Here is a 22,204-nt window from a genome sequence, read left to right as displayed (position 1 = left end):
GACACCCTAGCTCACAAATGGCCAGCGAAACGCAAGTATACGTTCCCTCCACTTCATTTGCTAACTGTTTGTAACTGGGGTTACATGTCAATGCAAATTTCATCATTGCAATTTTAGTGTAGAAAAAGCTCTCAGGGCCATGAGGATTGTGACGGCCTTGTGTGGTTCCTCAGTAGCAGGAAAAGGAGTATAGTGGAAGGAGAGAGGAGCGGCTTCGGCTTTCAGAATAAATTGAGCCAAAAGCAAAGAGTCATGAGTTTCATGCATTAACAGTGGGCGAAATCAGTTTAAATGAGCACAGCTTATAAAAAACAGCATTCATGCCCATCAAACAGAGAGCTAAATCATTCGTTTTTTCATATGCTTGTGGAAAAAATGGCAAAAAGTCATTTTAATAAAGATGACGTTAAGAGAAAAACTCTTTTTTTTTTTTTTTCCTGAAAGAAACAAACACACAATACAACATAATGCAAAATATCAAATACGGTGTTTGAGTGTTAAAAAGACATGCTGTTCTTCGGACCACAAGCAGGGAGGTAAAAATAATCCACTTACTGTTATCAACAAAGAAGCAAAGATTCATCCAGAGCACTAGAGATGTATTCGTGACCCACTACCATACCATTCCCATAGTGTCAGCTGACACAGCGTTAAAGTGACCAACTTGAAAGGGAGCATCTCGGTTACGACTGTTACCTTGGTTCCCTGAAAGGAGGAAATTAGATGCTGCGTATGCTTGCCACACTACTGATTTTTCGCTGTTAAGGGACCGAGAGGTGCGCTCTCTTCCCTTCAGTCAAAAATCCTGATGAAATGGCACTGTTCTCCAGTTTATCTGCCTGCAATGATGTGCACATTTTAAAGGCCTTCACAGGTCTCACTCCTGAGAGGAGTTCCCATAGCATCTGCTACTGACACTGCGTTGAAGTGACCGATTTGAAATGGAACGTAATTTCCTGTCATCTCATTGAGTAGAAGTCTAAATAACCCATCAGCTAACGGGCCCCAAAGAGACAGCATTCGGAAGTTGACTCATTCCAAGTTATTTGTATTAGTGAACAATGTTCTGAGGTCCGACTCGTATAGAATAGTTCATTGTTCATAAAAATTATTCAGTGATTCATTTGAGTCATTAGTTCAAATTGTTTCCAGGAGTTACTGCACATTTTACATGTTATTTATTGTTGTTTTATACACATAAACAGCCTCACCACCAAATTAATATTCTTATATCATGATTTATAACAAATTCTGTTGTTTCTTGCCTGTAATTGGCTGTTTTTGTCAGAGTAGACCATTCAAAATGGAAACTTGGCTCCCTCTAGAGATGTAAGAACCATTTGTTTTTTGTTTTTTGTTTGTTTGTTTTTGTTTTTTTTTGGAATTCTCAAATTAAGGTAACAACAATAATCTATTTTATTTATAATTTAAATGTGTCTAAATATTTTCTGATACAGAAACTGAAAATTATCATGAAAATCTAATATTTGCTTTTTATAGGAGATAAATTGTAATTATACAAGACTGCCAGCTCACAGGCATTTGGCAGAGCACACATTTTGTCATGCTTTTGTGTTTGAATACAATGCCTTTTTTCCCCTTTTGAATAACAGTCCAGATCAAGAGTAACATAATTTAGATGGTGGTAAGTAGCTAGGCTAACTCTTTTGATTCTTTTTTTTAATTATTTTTAACCATTAAGTAACAGCTAAAGCTTACAAGGTTCCACTATATACTGTGATCTCAAAGCAGGACATGAAAAAACTGTTAATGACCATATCTAAACGTGAAAAGATTTATGAGTGTAAATAAATAAGTAATCTTTAATGTTTGTAGATGGGTTCTACATACATTATATCCAAGATATGAAGAGTTAGCTGCATCCTTTTAAGTGTATTTTTTCCATTTGATAGCTGAAGTGTTCGCCATGGAGAGCTCTAAGGTAAGTTGAAGCTATTTGACATTTATATGCACAAATGCAAAATCGGAATGTGTGAATAAATTAATAAAGCTTGCCAAATTTGACAGCAATGGGCAATTTAATTTAAATTTTACTGTCCTAGAAACTAAAACAGATGTTGACCAGCCATAATACCCAAAACGTACACTTCACCTTACACATTTTAACCTAAAATCTTGGATGTTAAAAAAAGTTACATGCATCGACATGTTATTTGTCAGTAACTAATCTGGCAATATTTGCAAGATACAACCAGAGATTACAAGCTCTGCTACTGTATTTCTTCCCATAGTGCAAATGCATTCCTCCCCAAACTTACTTTCAGCTAGTAACGGAATACATGTAATGGGATTACGTATTTAAAATACAAAATATAAGTAACTGTATTCCACTACAGTTACAATTTAAATAACTGGTAATTAGAATAGTTACATTCAAAAAGTATTTTGATTACTGAAGAGATTACTTTGCATTTTATTGTCATTTGTTTCATTTAATATTTAGTCCTTTCAGATGGAAAACATGTATACATATAAATAATGTGATCCAAAGTGCATTTGAACAGCAGTGAAACACTTTCTTATGATGTGTTACATTCATACGAGCAGACAGAGAAGTAAGTTTGAAGTAAGTTTGGAGCAGAAGAAATAGAAATAAACCTTGTGTAAATTGTCAGCTTTACGCTAAGTTAAAATGCTATTTCTAGCCATTTTACATGCACATGTTATAAGGCACAGTCATATTTTTTATCAAGAAAATTCACGTTAGATCATAATTTCTTTTTTTCTAGTAAGACCTTTGATATTAGGGCAAAAGTCATATTCTTGATAAAAATTTTTGTATTGTTTTCCTGTAAAAATATAAAAAAAATCCTTAAAACAAGATCAATTTGATTGATCTTGTTTTAGAAACAACACTGCATAAGATATTTAGGTTTTTCAGAGAATGTATTTTTAACATGTGTATTTTGTCTTACTGTACTGGCAGAGTTTTTATATTCAAAACAAGTGAAAAAATCTACCAGTGCTGAAGAAGTAATCCAAAGTATTTAGAATACGTTATTGACCTTGAGTAATCTAACGGAATACGTTACAAATTACATTTTACAGCATGTATTCTGTAATCTGTAGTGGAATACATTTCAAAAGTAACCCTCCCAACTCTGGGCATTATAAGTATCTGACAAAGGACTATGCAACTGAAACAGATTTCATCTTTGTGTGAATCAATGAGCTGAAATAATGGAATGGATACAGTCGCTGCATGTCTTGAGAAAACAGAAAGATCAAAAACATTGACATGCATAAAGTGCCCACACAATACTTTAGCTGCTCAGTCATGACGCCAATTTGTTAGCCAACCCAGAAAGCTAATTCAACATGGGTTCCCTTGGGAATTTCCAATAGCTTTTTAAAGTAAAATTCTATATCTTTCAAGATGTTTTGTTCTACGAAATAAATCATACACAGTCATACCTCAAACGTGAATATTGTTGTACTTTAAAAACAGAAGTTGCTAACAAGTTTTCATGCTTGACATATTGAACGACCGTTGTAAATTCGGCTTCGAAATTCATGTTTGAGGTATGACGGTATGAAATTTATGTTGTAGAACACAAACATCTCTTCAACACGTGAACATGTCTTCAAGTAATGTTACTACAAACCTTATTTTACTCATGTATTTAAAACTGGTTTTCTAAAATCCCATTAGATATGACCAAGGGCAACTGTGGCCACAAAATGCTAATTCACTTCTGGGTTTTAAGACTATAAACTAAACAGCTCGATAGCATAACTTCATTGTAGTTATGATATATTTTACAGTCTAAATTATACAGTGCTATAAAATAGAGCAAACAACTTTATGCCTAATATTAAACCAATAGTGCTTTGTAAGAATAGCCTAAAAGGTAGCAGGCAGCATCTGATATGCAACCACTGTTCAAACAAGATTTACCAAAGCATTAAATATTGTTGGACTCTTTGTGTGTTCTACTGATTATGTATAATACAATTATAAATAATATGTATAGGCCTAAATAATGATAATAAACTGTTACGGGAGAGCTCTCTTCTTAGTCACATTATCCATGGAACTTTTTAAGAAAATGTTTTGAGAACTGCCATTAGAGGGAGACAAAACACTTAAGGGAATAGTTCACCAAGAATGAAAATTCTCTCATCATTTACTCACCTTTATGCCATCCCAGATGTGTATGACTTTCTTTCTACTGCTGAACTCAAATGAAGATTTTTAGAAGAATCTCTCGATTGGTTCACGCAATGCAAGTGAATGGGTGCTAAAATTTGGAAGCTCCAAAATTCACATAAGTCATCATAAAAGTACTTCAGACAACTCCAGCGCTTTAATCAATGTCTTCAGAAATGATATGATAAGTGTGGGTGAGAAACAGATAAATATTTAAGTCCTTATTTACAACAAATTCTCAGTCAATCTCCACTTTAACTTTCACATTCTTTTACGTTATCGTTCAGGTAGAACTATTCTATCGACCACTAAAGATAGCTTCCCTAATAATCTTCCAGATTTGTCTCAAATACTCAGTAAGCCAAAAAGTTTAGAAGAACTTGATGTAGTCACAGAAAATATAAATAAAGTCTTCACTAGCACTCTTGATTATGTTGCCCCTTTGATTAAAGAAAATGAAAGAAAAAAGCCCCACACGCTCTCAACAGAGCAGCTCGAAAAATGGAGTGCAACTGGAAGAAAACAAAATTAGCATATTTTAGCAAACTCAAAAAAACAAACAAACAAAAAAACAACAATCCTAGGTGTTTATTCAGTACTGTGGCTATATTGGTTAGGAATAAAGCCTCGACTGAACCAGATATTCCGTCGCAGCACAATGGTAATGATTTCTTTACTTATAAAATTGAAATAGTCAGAAACCAAGTTCGCCACTCATTAATTTTCATATGCAAATGAGCTTTGCTGCAAAATCTTCATTGCCGCCAAAGGTTTACTCCAGGTTCACCACTACTGGTGAAGAGCCGCAAACTTCTGGCAAACATTCAGCGAATAACAAGCTCAGTTGCATGTGAAAATAATGAGTGGTGAAGTTGTGGCAACTCTAGATGTTTTGTAAGAGCAGATATGTTTTGTCATGATTGATCCAAATGCTGAGTCTTTTGTTTTGAAACATCATCCATTGAATCCATTAACTCCAAACATTCAACATCCTGTGATGAACTTTCTCATTCATATTTCACTGCTCTGCTTTCAGATGTTGAATTCATTTTTCACTAGGTTTCTGACAGGTGTTGAAATCTCTGAGCATTTGCAGCTCTGGACAGTCTTTTTCATCTGTGACCTTTTTCTTCTGTAGCCACTTAGAGGTGTTTCTGTGAGTTCCCACGGAGAGAAAAGCCTCAGTAAAGTTAGGGGCCATGTTACAGGGACCTACATGCACATATACAAGCCTAGTAGATGAGGGGGGAGAGTGCTTGGCCTAATTGTGCAACTTGGCTCTCCTTCCCAGGCTGAACCCTGAAAAGAAAACATCTCATGTGAAGAGAATGTGTTCTCCTCGGAGCCAACCAAACATTTGTACAGATTGCGCTCTTGTTTTGGGGGAAAAGATGGTGTTGCTCTTTTTCAACTCTAGCAATTTTTCTTTTGACAAACATAAGCTATAACCATAGGGTTGCATTACAAGAAAGCCTTAGTGGGTTACAGGAGCATCTAGTCCACTGGCAGTAAAAGTTTAGATCTTCTCTATCCACTTGCAGTGTACACAGCCACATTATTTTCTCTCTTCCAGCATAGAAATGGTGAGAGGGGGCTCTCGTTGTCACATCTCATGCCACTGCACTAATTAGTGACCACTGTGCTGGAGGATGCTAAAGCTTAGAGAAATAGTTCACCTAAATAATTAAAATTCTGTCATCATTTACACACCCTCATTCTATCCTAAACTTGTATGTCTTTCTTTCTTCTGTGGAACACAAACGGTATTCTGAAGAATGTCTAGGCTGTTTTTGTCCATACAATGTAGGTCAATAGAGCCCCAAACTTTTAAGCTTCAAAAAGGACATAATGGCAGCATAAAGGTAATCCATATGACTCGAGTGGTACAATTCATGTCTTCTGAAGAGTTACAATAGCTTTGGATGACAAATAGACCAAAATTGAATTTCACGCAGCTCTCCTTTCCACGTTGATGAGAGAAGCTCGTACATGCATCCTTGCACTTGACGCATGTGCGTTTGCATGTTCACGCAAGAACTTCCGATTGTATTGCGCATGCATTAGTTCTTTGATTTTCATCAAAATGTTGTTTGTTTTCCGCAGAAGAAAGAAAGTTTGGAATGGAATGAGTAAATGATTCATTTTTGGGTGAACATTTGTTTTCAGAAAATCCGCCACCAAAACTACCAGGGTCAATTATTTCAAATTTGGCAATCGTGATAATTTTATTGACTTATCCAATGTGCTTGGACCCTGATCATTTTGGCTTGAGGCTATTTTCTATTTCACTCTAGCTCACAAACAGAACAGCTACTTTATTTCATATGTGGCCATTTTATTATAGAAAGTCATATATTACAGTGCAAACAGTCTTTGGCAACAATACAATAAAAAATATATGATAATCACTTGGACCACTTGTTTGAGCATGTTCAGTCTTGCAGGGCAGTGCATTCCATGGCAGGTGGGCACAGTTTGGTTTGGGGGAGGATCTTTAAAAGGTCGTTAGGTCATTATAAGGTGGGATGAAAAGCTGTTTGGGAGTGATAAAACACTGAAATGGACACAAGGTACAACAAAAAGTAATATAACAGTCAAACACTTAGTATAATATTATCTGGCTGCTCACAGCACTGTAGCAGAGGATTCATAGATGCATTTTTTTTTTTTCCATAACCATACAACCAAATAGGGATTGTGATTATTTGTAGTACATTTGTGATGTTTAACCAGGCTACAATTGAATGTTTAGAGAGGGGCAGTAGTCTAGAGAGAGAAGTGGTATCTTTCACCATTGCAGTCCCCCATCTCTTGCATATGGCTTTTATTTCAGTGAAACATGAGTCAGACTTCAAAACACAGTGTCATCTTCTGCCAAAGCAAACTGCAGCGTGGACTTCTTACCTGTCCACATAACAATGGTGAGATATGAGTGGTCTCTGTTACAAGGTGTGTGACAGTATGAGGGAACTTTACATTTGGAAAAATAAGCATTCAAAATGGTCCGTTCACACCAACTGTGTTGTCGCATCAGCCCATTGCTGTGTAAATGTGAGCAAATGTGCTAGATAAAAGTCTTTGTTTTTTAGACATTGTGACTCATGTCTAGAGCGCAACAGTCGAAGTATAGGTCTCTGCGGAACAATAATGGGCGTTTCTCAATCTGTGGGTGTTTTCAAATCAGATCTGCATTTTTTCAACTACCCAATGAAAGTAGGGAATCTCAATGTAGTAATCAGTGGGTGTTTCCAAACCAGGATGGGCGTTTCTGAACTTTCCAAATGAAAGTAGGTAATCTCAGTGTAGTCGGCAAATCATGTAACGTTTAAAAATGCCGACTGATTGGAAAATGCCTATTTTTGTTCTGCAGAGACACAAGTCTCTAACAGAATAGTTCTGGAAGCAAAATTAGTTAGTTTTTTTCCATAGGCGAATTCATAATTAAAGATAGATTATAAACCTTTAAAGACAGACCAACCGCGAGCTACGTGGTTGTTAATCTACGGTATGCTTCCGTTGAAGGCATCAGTTCGTGTTATTTCAAAGTAAGTTTTTAGAAATCATGTTTAATAGTGACATTTCTGCTGAAGAACTACAGTACCCATGATCCTGCAAAAAAACAATCAGGGAATTGCAGCACAACACAGTGTGCCAAACCCACTCACATGATGCACTGTGAATGACGCAATCTAGTCACTCTCCTTACAATCTCAAACTAATTATTTATTTGTATATCTCTGAATATTTAGCAATTAAAATATGTTTCTATACTTATAACCAACAACTTTAAATCAATAGTTTTATATTTTCCCATTGTTAATAATTAGATTACATTCGCAATGCTTCATGGGATTGTAGTTCATTCCCTCATTAAACACGGTAAGTACACCTTTGCCTTTTTGTCCGATTTTCAAATACTTTTTTGCTTAAAAACAAAGTTTGTTATGGTGTGATTCACCTCAGAGCTGGTTTGGTTCATAGCTTAGAATGCTTTTATGAAGGATTTTATGAAATCCCTATGGAAAAAATGAATGGGAAAAACACTTCCGGAACCAAGATGGCTGAAACACTACACTGGGCACTGTTGCGCGCTATTCCCATCCCTAAACCTTTCTCATTTGTAAGTCTCTTTACAAGTGTCTGCTAAATGAACAAATGTAAACGGAAAGGAAAAATGGAATGCATTGAGTGGCGATAGAAGCGTGCATGCTTGCGATGTACTGCGATGCGGCGCAATCATTTACATCCTTTCAGAACACTGTTTGAAAGAGAGGAAACAACTGGACCTTCATTTGTGATAAAGATAACATTAGGATATAAATACTGTGCTGTTAGATAAGGTTTTAGGCCAGAGTAATATAGAAAAGTACAGTAGCACCTTAAAAAGTGACCCTGATGTCAGCTCTCCCCCTCTCCCGTGAAAAAAAAAGATACCAAACCGAAAGCATAAACAACAGCTTTCTGTCAAGGTAAAGAAACAAAAGCCCAAACACCAAGTCTAAGATAACCCGCAGTTGCCAAGGGAAACAAACGTTTGGTGATCAGTAGAATTTTTTTCCCATTGCAAATATTGTTTTCACATTTTTCTTCACATGAGAGAATGATACAATGCGGGAACTATTTTTCTACATAAGTTCCAAATACGATACTATGCACCATAAACTTTAAGTAAAAGCAGGAGTAACACTAATCATTTTACATGTAAAATTTCTTACGAGTAGCTATGAAACAACAGGTTTCCGGTTCAAATGTGGTTTTAAAAAGCACATAATGAGTGTATATAGGATGCATTGTATATTGCAAAACAATTAGACACCTAGAACAATACTTGTAAGACTCATTTAAATGGAGTAAAATAGCACCAGTTCTTCAGCATCTCTAACTTGAGAATGCTTCTTTAGAGATGATCTACTGCCAGGTGTTAACTTGTCAATGTGCACCTTTGATAGACATCTGAGGCCGTGACCCGGTTAACAGGCCTGAGGGAGGAAAACAGGGTTCCACATTCATCCATCTATCTGACTGAATACTTTTAAGGCAGTTAAAGTGTTGTTTTGTAGGCTTCTTGCCTTGAGAATTGAAGTTGTGGGGATTTGCAAACAAAAAATAACCAATACATCACAAACAATAAAAAACCCTGAAAGACAACTAAAAAAATAGAGGCATGAGCTGATGGTGACATCGGTATAGTGTCCTGAGTTTATACGTGATGTTCCTGCAGTTTTGACGGCTGGTTGAGGCACATGGGGCAGCACAAGCCTTTAGGTGTCACGGGATTCACACATGTTGCCTGTGGACACTTCTCTACAAAACACGTCACCTGGGCCCCCTAACAGAGACAGAGAGTGAAACAGAGGAATAGTGGAGTTCATAAAACAATCGGACTATACATATCACTGACATACCTATGGAGCCAGATTTGAGTATGGGATAGGCTATCTGTTGGTTACCCTATTGAAGGTATTTTGTTAAATGTTGTTCATAGTACACATGCAAGCAAATGTATTTGGTAATTGCATGGCATCTTAGGATGTTTTTCAGCACCTTACGCCATGAGCGTTGTGTTTTTAAGACAGTTTGTTGAAAAGAGGAGAGGCCAGATTATGTCAGGGAGAGCAAAATTTTAAATCTTTACATTTTAAATGAAAATGGTATCAGGCTGACACAAGTGCAAACGAGGAAGTTCTCACTGAACTGAAGTGAACTTACTTTACACTGACATATTGTGCAGTGGTTCTTCTTCCAACTCTCTCCATCTACTCGTTCTCGCCCTTCTTCATCAGTGCAGTCTGTCTGACTCAGACGGCCTTCAAGTCTTTTTATCTGTTAGATCCAGGGAGAAAACATGATTTTACACTCCAAACTTCCTTGCCTTACAATAAATGCTGTATTCAGTATTTATGTACCACAACATTCTGACTGATTCACATAATAATCCCAAGTATTGGAACTTTGGGTAAATGATGTTTATCAATGCGACAGAAGAGAAACATTTGACAGAATTGCGTGAAATATAAAGTAAGGATTCAATTAGTCTCCACTGGCTGAATTAAAGGACCACAAAATAATTTCAAGGTTCATTCCTTTGAGATGTGCATTCCCTTACGGCTTAAACTCTAAATACATGTGGTGTTATCTGACCCGCTGTTTGGATAAGCTGTTCAGTGTAGGGCCAAATGGTGGTCCCTTCAGAGCATCTTAATGCGACCCTTTCCTTAGTTAGTGGTATTAGTTAGTATTTCCTGTGAGAGGCTCATTCTAGAATAAAGAAACTCAGCTCTCAATCTTCATGTTGAATTAAATGAAAGAAAACAGTGTTATGCACTTCCACTGTGAATACACCAGTGTCGCAAGGAGATGTTTAAAGGGGACTTTGCTGTGGTGAACAGTTCAAAAGTCACATCCGGTACTCGAACTGGTGGGAAGAAAGCTACCAACTGACGAGCTGCAAGTTTACAGGGGGTTAAAGGTAAGCAGCTAACAAAGTGCATGTAAACATGAATGCCGCTTTTGTGTCTTAAGCAGCTTTCTTGCAGTAAGTGGCTTTCTGGTGATTTGATTGACAAGTGTTGTACTAGGACCAACAAAAGATACTGGAAAGTCATGGTCACCTGGTGGATATTTAAATTATATAATAATATTATGTAATAAAATAAAATGCAACATGGTCACTGAGCATCGGTTTATCTCATATTTAATTTTGTCAAAATATCTGAAAATCTCCAGTATGATAAACAAAGTATACTGTAATTGAAAATGTAAAAGAGGCAGATATTTTTCACGTCACAGTAGATTGCCATGTGTTTTTCATCAAGGGAGTTGGAAAGTTAGATTTTTGGCCTATTGTACTGGACAGTACAATGAATATTTTCAGTATCTTGTTGTCACAGCCAAGTGTCTGAGTAATGTCTGAGCAAAAGGCAAAAGTCAATTGTCCTTGTATTTTCAGTCCACTAGTAAAAGTCAATTCATTCACAAATATCTGTGATTTGCTTTTTCAGATAGAGTGCACTAGTGTATATACTATAAATGCTTGTTGACAAAATGAAGGGCAGAAATAACACCGTGGGCATTGCAGTGGACCAGACAAACCATCAATTTTTAATAGAATGAACATCACTATAACTACATTTTTGCAAACTGACTTTTACGTGCACATTCAACATTTCGCCGCAGTTTCCTGGTGAAATGAACACTAGAGGCGCTACAACAACTGTGCGTTTTATTCACTATCACACAAATCATGACTACAACTGCTGATTTTGACTTTATAAACACATATATTACTCACACACTGCTATGCTATGATATCAAAACACTTTTACTATAATGCATAATTTGAAAAAGGACACACTTTATCGCTTGTATTACACGCTCAGCTACATTTACACACTTATTCCAGTGTCAATGTAGCTCACCTGATAGCGGGTTGAACTTTGGACTTGGAAGACCGGTTTGAGTCCAGCCAAGCACGCAAGCTGACACATGAGACAAAAGTGTCATAGAAGTGACACGAAAAGACATGGTTACTTCAGAAAATTTGCTTTTCACGTCGCATTTGCTTTTAGGACATTAGCGGTTAGGTTTAAGTATTGGTAAAGGGTAAGGATGTCTGTTTTGTTCAACATTCATTTTAATTTTGTACACTATTGGTTAGGCTTAGGTTAAAGTTTTAGGTTAGGGAGGTACGTTTACTCATTAAAACCTCCAACTAATATTCACCTTAAAAACCTTGTCTGATTATGACACCATTTCACTCACTTTTGGCGCCTCCCGCTGAACATTTCACTGGGAAACTGCAGCAAAGTGTGAAATTAAGCACTTAATTTTGTTTCGCAAAAATGTTGCCACAGTCACGTAATATTCATGAGATTAGGCTGCAAACCACATGGCCTAACCTGTCTTCGTAAACTTGCAATAGTCTTCTGCATGTCTGTAATGAAATCTTGGAAATCCTTAACTGAGGGTTCAGTGCTTGACTTTGGTGATACAGTTATGTTCACTTCAGTTTGAGCATCTTCCAAAGTGCTGAAAAACAAAAATTAAAAGGACAAATTAGAGAGAAAAAAAACAAACTATAACTAGATATTTTGCAATCAAAAATGCTTTCATATGCTTTGAAACAATTGATATTGTATTGTTACTATCATAATCATGAACTCTTGAATCTTTTCATCTGATCTTAGGTGAAATGAAAAAAATCAGTTCTCCTTATTAGCAAATGTGAGTTGTACCTGCTGTTATCTGTGAGGTTGCTGGCAGGTCTCTCCTCGGCATAGCTGTGCTCTGCTGACCTTCGACCTCTGAAGTGGTATGACAGGGCATTGAATTGGCCTTTCGTGCGGCAGTCTGCAGGTGCAAAACATTTAAAACACTTGATAGAGGATACATTATAGACACTAAACAAATGTTGTTTATGGTAATTCAGAACATACCAGTCAAAAGGACTGGACGTCATTTAGTATCTAATGCAAATAATGGTCGCATGGTAAAGCAGAGAATCTCTTATTATATGGGGACACTAAATATATAACCAGGCAAGCTTTCAGTTAGGGATTGTTACATGCCCATGCTTTTTTGCTTTTGTGTTTCCTGTGTGAGGCTGCCAGTTATATGGGGGCAAAGACTCTAACCAGGGACCGTATTCACCAAAAATCTTAAGGCTAAAAGTAGCTCCTAATGCAGAAATTTAGGAGCAACTCTTAAAAATTAGGGGCATATCACAATTTTCATCTAAGAGTAATTCATGAAGCATTTTAACGCTAAAAGTAGCTCCTATACCCACAACAGCTTAGAAGTCTATCTATCTACACTACCGGTGAAAAGTTTTGAAACACTTGACTGAAATGTTTCTCATGATCTTAAAAATCTTTTGATCTGAAGGCATATGCTTAAATGTTTGAAATTAGTTTTGTAGACACAAATATAATTGTGCCACCATATTCATTTATTTCATTATAAAACTAAAATGTAATAAAAAAAAAAAAGTTTTTGAAATGGATGACTTGGACCAAATAATAAAGAAAAGCAGCCAATAAGTGCCCAACATAGATGGGAACTCCTTCAATACTGTTTAAAAAGCATCCCAGGGTGATACCTCAAGAAGTTGGTTGAGAAAATGTCAAGAGTTCATGTCTGCAAATTCTAGGCAAAGGGTGACTACTTTGAAGATGCTAAAATATAACACAGATTTGATTTATTTTGGATTTTGTTTAGTCACAACATAATTCCCATAGTTCCATTTATGTTATTCCATAGTTTTGATGAATTTACTATTATTCTAAAATGTGAAGAAAAAAAAATTATAATAAAGAATGAGTAAGTGTTTCAAAACTTTTGACCGGTTGTGTGTGTGTGTGTGTTTATACACGTGTGTGTGTATGCATATCTGTGTGTCTGTTTGTCTGTCTGTCTGTCTATCTATCTATATTATAGGCTATTTCCTATATATAACCCGCTATCTGTCTATGAGGAATTTGCTGACAAATAGCGCTTCCCAGTATACTAATCACTTTTTTAAAACAGCATGCTCATAAAATGTGACATCATCCACAGCAACGATGTCAACTTCACCTTACTCTTACATTAAGAGTTTCTTGGTAAAATTTGCTCTTAGCAGTTTTGTGAATAGGTTTTAAGCAAAAACTCTTAGCTAGGAACTCTCTGGAGAACTCCTGGTGGTAAGATAAAAATCTTTGTGAATACTTGGGTTGTAACAGGGATGCACCAGAAATTCCACAACCTAAAATTTTCAGCTAAAAATGCCATTTTAATTATTTTTTGGTCCAAAGAGAGAACAGGCCGAAAATGTGAACAGAAACTGATACTTAAATATCCAGTAACAGAATCTTTAACATGGAGAAAGTGTACATTATAGCTAATGTAGCTAAATGTAAACAATAATGATTGATACTTTGCCTAAAAAGAGTTCATGTTTACAGGTATCCCTGTATGTGTGGTGAGACCCATTTGGAGAAATCCAAACAGACAAGTGCAACTGCACAATAACCCTCCTAAAAAGACCAGCTTAATTCCCATACCGGATTAGGCTGGTAATGCTGGTTAAAGCTGGTTTGGTGCTGGTCTAGCTGGTGGACCAGCATAGCCATACTTTTTACCAGCAGAACCTAGCTGGAAAAGCTGGTTGTCCAGCATGGTCTTTCTGGTTAAGCTAGTTTAAAAGCCTGGTGGAGGAGACACCAGCATCCCAAGCTTGGAGACCAGCACCAAAAACACAACATTAGCTGGTGATTAGCAATGCTGGAAACTTGCTATGAGAAGTCTATGGAAGTATATCACAGTCGAAATACAAGTTCAGTTTGTATTTTCATGTCGTAGTTATGCAAGATTTTCGAAGTCGGCCAATCATTTTCGATGCATCGCTACTTTCAGTGAAGCCACTGTATTACAGATGTGGATCCAGTTTGTTTGAACTCAGAATACTGCTCTCGGTGATATTCTCTGTCTAGTCAACATGTACTGAATAAGGCTGAGATATTGGCTTTTATGTTCATCAGGATGTGGGGTTGTCTGAAAAAAAGGGGTCCAGTACAATTACATAAGATGCATAAAGACAAGAGCGACAGTATTTAGCAGTGTGTCAGGTCAGAGGATCTGCCTGCAAGATAGGAATCAAGGGCATCTTTGAAGTTCCAGTAAACCTATAATTCACTTCTAAACTCTGAGGACAATCAGCATCTGATAACAGAAACTAAAGTAAATTAAAGTTGCACCTATATGCAACAGTCACACAGCCTGCATTTTCGATAATCTCAGCAGGCTAAAACTCAGCAGGCTAAAACTTTTACTCCAGCAGAATATGCAGATGTCGCCACCATTAAGATGGCCCTCATAAATGCACTATCAATATCGAACAAGTCTTTTACTTTGAATGACTTTTTTTTACATCATGATCATTGGACTGCTTATTCATCACCGAGACCTGGCTGAGCCCTTGCGAACAAATGGCCCTGGGGGATCTAACACCGCCAGGCTGTGACTTTTTTAATTCTCCACGGACTCCAGGGTGAGGAGGTGGCATTGCCACTGTTTTTAGAAACTCTTTTAAATGTATAATGCTACTCTACGGACATGTTTTCCAGTTTTGAGGTCCAACTATTAAAGTCTGACGCCCTGGGTCCAGCCTTATGTGCACTTGTGTACAGACCTCCCAGATTTTATAGGGACTTTATTGAACAATTTTCAGACTTTCTCTCTGAACTGGTGTAACGTGCTGATAGACTCCTGATTCTTGGGATTTTAATATCCACTTATGCTGTCCATCGAAACTGCTGGTAAATGAATTTCTCTCCCTCACTGAGTCTTTAAATTTTGTTCAACAAGTCACTGGTTCTACCCACAACATGGGTCATACATTAGATCTGGTGTTATCTTATGGTATCTCTGTATCTAACTTAGAGATCTTAGATTATTGGCATCTCTGACCATTATTCAATTATGTTTGAGTCTGTCTCTACTTGTCCTCTCCCTACTATGTCTTTACATTACTCCCGGTCCATTCACTCATCTACTGCCAATCTTTTTTCAGAATTTTATTTATAGCATTTTCCTGAGGATGTCTCAGATAAAGTCAATACTGTATCACTGGTTGAAGCTTTCAATAAATCTTGTACTTTCACTCTTGATCATGTCGCTCCACTCAAGCTTTATTAAGGGCATTTCACAGCCTTGGCTAAATGACGTCACCCGTGCTCTCAGACAAGAGTGTAGAAAAGCGGAACGCAAGTGGAAAAGAGGCAAGCTTCAGGTCTCTTTTGACATCTTAAACATGTCTTTAACAAACTATCAAAGAGCAGTGAACGAAGCAAAAGCTATGTTGTTCTCTAAAGTAATCTCTGATAATGCAAATCAACCAAGAGTATTGTTTAATACTATCCATTCTGTCTTAAACCCTATGAGAGATGTTTTTTTGGACACCATTCGAGACCTGTGATGAATTTTTAAACTTTTTTTCCCTCACAAAATTGAGCATATTAAAAGGTGCTATTGTACCTTCACAATTTGACAAACCATTTATACGTTCTCCGTCCAGCTTTCTGACTCACTTTGATCCAGTTTCATCAGAACAGTTAGCAGATGTAGTCTCTAAGATGAAGCGTTCCAATTTCAAGCTGGATATTCTATCTCCGCACCTTTTTAAAGATGTTTTTTTACAACTAATAGTTCCAATGTGAGCGATAATTAACAGCTCCTTAGCTAATAGAATTGTTCCAAGCAGTTTTAAGCATGCAATTCTACATCCTTTGTTAAAAAAGCCTTCTTTGGATCTGACAATACACAGTAATTATAGGCCAACCTCTAAATTGCCTTTAATTTCCAAGATCTTGGAGAGAGTTGTCTATCTGCAGCTTTACTCCTATCTAAATACATTTGACATTTTTATTCTGGCTTCAGACCCTTGTACAGCACTGAATCTGCATTGCTTAAGGTTACTAATGATATTTTCTTCTCCATGGATTCAGGCTTACATGTTGTCTTAGTCTTATTAGATCTTAGTGCTGCGTTCGACACTATTGACCATAAAATTCTTCTCAATCGTCTCGAGTGTAGGGTTGGCATCCAGGGTATGGCCCGCCAGTGGTTTGCCTCCTATCTTAAAGATAGGACGTTTTCTGTAAATGTAGGTAATTTCTCTTCTACATCGGCTCATTTATCATGTGGCGAGCCTAAAGGGTAAATTTTAGGACCCTTATTATTGTCCTTGTATATGCTTCCTCTGAGCTCTATTTTCCAGAAGTACAGCATATCCTATCACTGTTATGCTGATGATTCCCAATTTTACGTACCAGTGAGCTTAGACAAGAAGTGTTCATTTGATAACATCCTAAATTGCTTTGAAAATATTAAACATTGGCTGGCAAATAATTTTTATAATTAAACGAAAGCAAAACTGAAGTTTTGATTTTAGGTTCCTCCATGACCTCCTTAACTGGCCTGACCGCCCAGTTAGTTCCACTGTCGTCGAATGTACAAGATCATATAAGAAGTCTTGGAGTGATTTTAGATTCCTCATTACTTTTTAATAAGCAAATTAGTGCCGTTGTCAAGGGTAGCTTTTTCCACCTGAGATTTATCGCTATAGTCAAACATTTTCTTTCCAGCAAAGACCTGGAAATTGTGATCCACTCACTAATTTCATCAAGGTTAGACTATTGTAACTCATTGTACATTGGCCTTCCTCAAACTGCGTTATCCTGCCTACAGCTGGTTCAAAATTACCCCTGTATTATCGTCTCTACACTGGTTTCCGGTAAAATTCGGGGTTGATTTTAAAATTCTGCTTTATGTTTACAAGGCACTATATGGTCTCGTGCCCAAATACATCAGTGATCTTCTCATCCCTTACTCCACCACCAGAGCACTCAGGTCTTCTCATCAACTTCTTTTGAGGGTTCCTCATAGTCGCTATAGATCTAAGGGTGATTCTCTGTGGTAGGTCCTAAACTGGACTGGAATAGTCTTCCTTACCATATGAGATCAGATTCTTCAATATCCATTTTTAGATCCTCTTTGAAAACGTATTTATATTTTTTAGCATTTGAATAGGACTTTTTAATAGGTTAAATTAGTATTGTATCTATTTATTTATTATTATTATTTATTTTTTTGTATGTTTATAATTCTGTCATTGTATATTTATTTGACTGATTTGTAAAGCACTTTGGGTCAGTTTCTGTTGTTTATAAATGTGCTCATAAATAAAGGTTGACTTGACTTGACTTTTTCATCAGGTCATGATCAATTGAGTAGATGATTGGACAAAGGGCAGTATATAGTCAGAAGAGTGTTGTACCTTCACAGCAGTCCTGCCACATTCGCAGATCAATCTTGGGCAAATCATCACAGCTGCCATAGCCATGAGGGAAGTCCGCCACACTAAACACATCTGACTGGATGCGGGTGATGTTGTCGCTATTATCACACAGCACTCGGGCGAGAGAAGCCTGCTTCAACTGGGTCAACTGAGCAGGGCTAAAGACGCCAGGGTTCTCATACCAAAACCTACACATACATTACAAAGCTTTCAGCATTCTTTTGTCATACGATTGGTAGGAAACTACAGAGATAATAGTGGTCTATACAGGTTATAATGTTTATAAACAAAGCTGAATACAATTTATTTAAAGGTGAAGGGTGTAATTTCTAGCTGTTCCAAAACGGAATACAAAAAAATAAGGATCGTTTTCAAACAGGTTTCAAAAGACTCTCCTCGTCAGCCATTGGTCAAGAACCACATAGTCCTGCCCCAAACCAATGCCATTGGCTGAGCCAGATGTTGACATGTCAGAATGATAAAAAAAACCGAGCAGTGTTTTTCTGTAGCATTTTTGGACTTTATTACATAGAAAAGTGAAGAGGGAGACAAGAAACAACAGGGGAGAAAAGGGGAGAAGAGGGGGAACAGGATGGGGAAAGGACCTTGAGTCGGAACTTGAACTCAGGTCACCTGTGACTATACCGCTTCATATGTCGGAGCAGTGCCCAGAAAGCTATGGCTCCAAAGAGAGCAATACTTAAAAGGTACCACTGAGGCAAAGTGTTTACACTCTTCAGGAAATCAACCAGCCAATGGCATACTTAGTTGTCTCTGCACATTACCTTGGGATTGGAGAAAGTATCCAAAAGATGACACCCTTCAACTTTAATTAAGTTCTGAGGAATAAGGACAGGAGTGGACAGCATAAAAATCTTACCGGTCACCATCTCTTAGACGTTTGAACTGGGTTGCCAGTAAACACATGAGAGTGGGACCCAGCCGGCTTCCAGGCACCAGGTCTTCAGCCATCAGAGCAGGAAACAGGTCGATATTCAGAGGTGTGCCATAGAGCCTGAGAAGGACACACCATTACATCCAGTCAAATGCCCAGTGTAACATTCAATAATATAGGATGTACAACACCAACGTGAGACTTTTCATAACTAACCTTTGAAGCTTCTCTCGTACGCTCGGGTTCTGAATCTCATTCCTCAGGTCCTCAAATGTCTGAGCCAAAGTGAGGTTGCAGAACACCCTGTAATCATTATAGGGGGGTATACCATGATCACGACCCCTTTGAATGTTCATGGCAGCAAGGTCGAGAGCCACAGCGTGTGCCATGGAAAAAAGACGCTCTGTAAGCTCAGTGTTGAGCAGTTGAGTGGACACTCGCATTTTTCCTGCCACTCCAAACAGTCCACGAAGCAGTGGATCGATGCCTCCCTCGTTCACAATGCGGAACGGTGAGAAAAAAGCTTTATGCAGCGAGATGTGCCCTTGCTGGATTGGCTGGAAGTTTTCATCCAGCCGGTACAGAATAGGATTAATGAGCGTGTGGCCGAAACGGAAGGCAGCGGTGGCAAAGGCGTTGAGGATTCCAGCATTGATGTTGGGATCATAGCCATTATAGTCGCCCATTAACCTCATGCCCGCCTCTCCGAGTATTTTAGGCAGCCAATGGCTGTAGGTTATATGCTGCATCTGGGCTCCAACTATCTTCCGTGCTTCATGATAAATGGTGTCACCATCCCAATGGGGATTGAGGCGCAGCAACTCACTGGCTATGCGGTTATGCTCTCGAAACCAAACCGTGTGCATGGCCGTCAGCCCAAGCTGCTCATTGGCACGATGGTCACCAGCAAGGAAGCAAGGAATGGGACTCTCGTTCTCATCCCGCATGCATTCGGTGGGTGGCCCAGTGGCAAATGGCAGCAGTGGCTTGCCAGTGCGTTGAACGATTCCCTGCCGTAACATCCCCCTATGGCTTGCCAGGTCACGGATCTCTTCTGCTTCGTGCTGCGAGCTGCCATAAACATTGGAAGCATCGATGTAGGAGGTGAGCTGGTTCATCTGTTCGCGTGGATACACTGAGTTCATAAGCAGAGACGTCATTCCACTGCCACACACAGGACTAGAGCGCACAAAGAACATGCAACGTGCTCCATTGCTGCGTTGACGTGGGTCGTTGGGCGGGAACATGATAGGAAAGCAAGGCGGGTCATTGGTGCACACTGAAGTGCACAACTGTCCATCTGAGAAACGCGATTGGCTGAGAGCTACAACGGTTGAATCCAGGTCGTGGTCCAGAAACTGGCCCCACTGCATAAGCATGTGCGTGTAGCGATCGTCTGGGGTGATGGTCTCTGACCCGATCATGGTAGTGGACACCATACGTGGAAGTGGCAGAGGGAAGCCATTGTGCTGTCTCTCAGTGGCACCACGTGGGAGATTGAAGCCGTTGTCATAGACAGACTTTAGCAAGCGCTCGAAGGCAGTGAGTGAGGCACCCCACATCGAGTGCTGCAGGTTGTTACAGGTGCCATCATGTGTGCGATACTTTTGATGGAAGCAGATGTCTGAGCAGTTGTTGAAGCGCCGATGGGCTGTGCAGCCAGACAAGTTGGCTATCATATCCAGGAAGCGTGGCGACACCAAGTCATTGTAGCGGAAGGCTGAAAAATGGATCACAATAACAAAACCGGTAAATGTCATGTAAAATGTCGCAATATCACTTATCAATAACTTCAATTATCAAAATAATGTTACAAAAATAATGCATAATTAGGGCTGTCAATTTAATGTGTTCATTTAATTAATTATATATTGTTAAAAAATACAATTAATCATGCCCTGACCCTTATGTAAATTCTGTAATAAACATTTTCCTACCATTGGAGCAATTCAAGCTTGAAGTACCAACTTTATATTTTTGCGAATCACAGTCAGTGCAGCATTGTTAGGGTGCATACACACTAGAGTTTTTGCTGCGCCACAGAATGCTGCGAATGCATAGATTTCAATAGGTGTGGTGCTTCTGACATTCAGGGACAGAGAAGGAAAATGCAAGGGTTTGCCAAAGTGACACTCCGTTATGCAACTAAAAGTTGGGAACATTTAAACTTTTTCTGCAACGCATTCAGACTCAAGTCCAGTTGTGCCTGAAATCAAACTGACAGGTCTCCAAACTTATGCATTCCTATACATCAAATGTTCCTTCTTGAGTTTTCCCTATTGTGTAGAAGCCCTTCCTACAGGCAACGCATCTCGCCACACTTACTGAGAGTAGAGGCTTTTATTTGTGACGATTAATTAATCAGGATATTGTGTTATTATTCAATTACAATTTGTAATCAATTAACATTATTATACATAATACAAGTACAGTATATATAGTGTTAGGCTCCTAATATTATATTTAACCAATGAAAGGCATTAAAAAGGCAGTCAGCTACAGATGCAAGCAATATTGCCTGGATAGATTTGGGTCGACCCCTTCTTGGCATTGTTGTCAGTGAATGTGTCTAGGGGGTAAAATGCTCAGATTGGGGCAGGGCTTGTCCAACATGTGGGGTCCTTTTGCCTTAGTGTAGCAAAGAAAGCTGCACTGTTATCTTAACCAGAAACAACAGCGAGTCATCTCTGCAGCTGTACAATGAGCCACATTGTCTGCTGAGTGTTAGTAGCTATTATTTCTGCAGACACATTTCTTTTGTCATATACAAGTTGGACATTTTAATATAAGAGAGAGGTGGCCTAAGGATTAACATGTGAGCACAAAGGGACAGTTATGTGAGATACCTGTTCCATTAGTGTCCACCATGAGGCCATGGTTGACATGTCTCTGGATGAGGAGGAGAGTCTGCTCAAAAATCTCTCCTGCTCTGGCCTGCTCCACTGTGTAGGGGTCCCGGGGGTAACGGAACAGAGCCAGCAGCTCGGCAGGGGTACGAGGAGATCTGACAATGGTGGTGGTAATGGAGAACACATTAACTTCTCTGCTTGCATAAGGGTCATTCCATGTCAACTCAACCAGAGGTCCTCTGCTCAAATGTAATTATTATTTTTTTTTTTTTACTGGTGAAACAGATACATAAATGATGAATGATTTTTGAAAATGTAACAATTTACGCATGGAGCAACATTGAGACCCCAGTATCTCTGGGATTTAACCATCTAGGGCCTAGGACTTTAGAAATGAAGACGTTATTAACCAATATCTAAAAGGATGTTAAGATATCTTTAATTCTTCTGGAGTT

The 22,204-nt window shown here is 38.3% G+C and overlaps 1 protein-coding gene across 1 annotated transcript in view; it reads right to left on the bottom strand.

The window, feature by feature from the left end:
* Nucleotides 1-6,498: 6,498 nt before the first annotated feature.
* LOC127410926 (peroxidasin homolog) overlaps nucleotides 6,499-22,204 on the bottom strand; it is a 120,664-nt gene continuing 104,958 nt past the window's right edge. The window contains exons 16-23 of the mRNA XM_051646178.1: nucleotides 21,747-21,904; nucleotides 19,117-20,620; nucleotides 18,886-19,020; nucleotides 17,985-18,193; nucleotides 12,406-12,520; nucleotides 12,070-12,199; nucleotides 9,881-9,994; nucleotides 6,499-9,500 (exon numbers count right to left, since the gene is read on the bottom strand). Of these exons, the coding sequence (XP_051502138.1) occupies nucleotides 9,372-9,500; nucleotides 9,881-9,994; nucleotides 12,070-12,199; nucleotides 12,406-12,520; nucleotides 17,985-18,193; nucleotides 18,886-19,020; nucleotides 19,117-20,620; nucleotides 21,747-21,904 (2,494 nt within the window). The 3' untranslated portion in view covers nucleotides 6,499-9,371. The remainder of the gene's footprint in view (nucleotides 9,501-9,880; nucleotides 9,995-12,069; nucleotides 12,200-12,405; nucleotides 12,521-17,984; nucleotides 18,194-18,885; nucleotides 19,021-19,116; nucleotides 20,621-21,746; nucleotides 21,905-22,204) is intronic.

Source organism: Myxocyprinus asiaticus, chromosome 20 (genome assembly GCF_019703515.2).
Source record: "Myxocyprinus asiaticus isolate MX2 ecotype Aquarium Trade chromosome 20, UBuf_Myxa_2, whole genome shotgun sequence".
Taxonomy (NCBI): domain Eukaryota; kingdom Metazoa; phylum Chordata; class Actinopteri; order Cypriniformes; family Catostomidae; genus Myxocyprinus; species Myxocyprinus asiaticus.
Note: the sequence above shows the minus strand (reverse complement) of the source record. Positions and strands in the feature narration are given on the sequence as shown.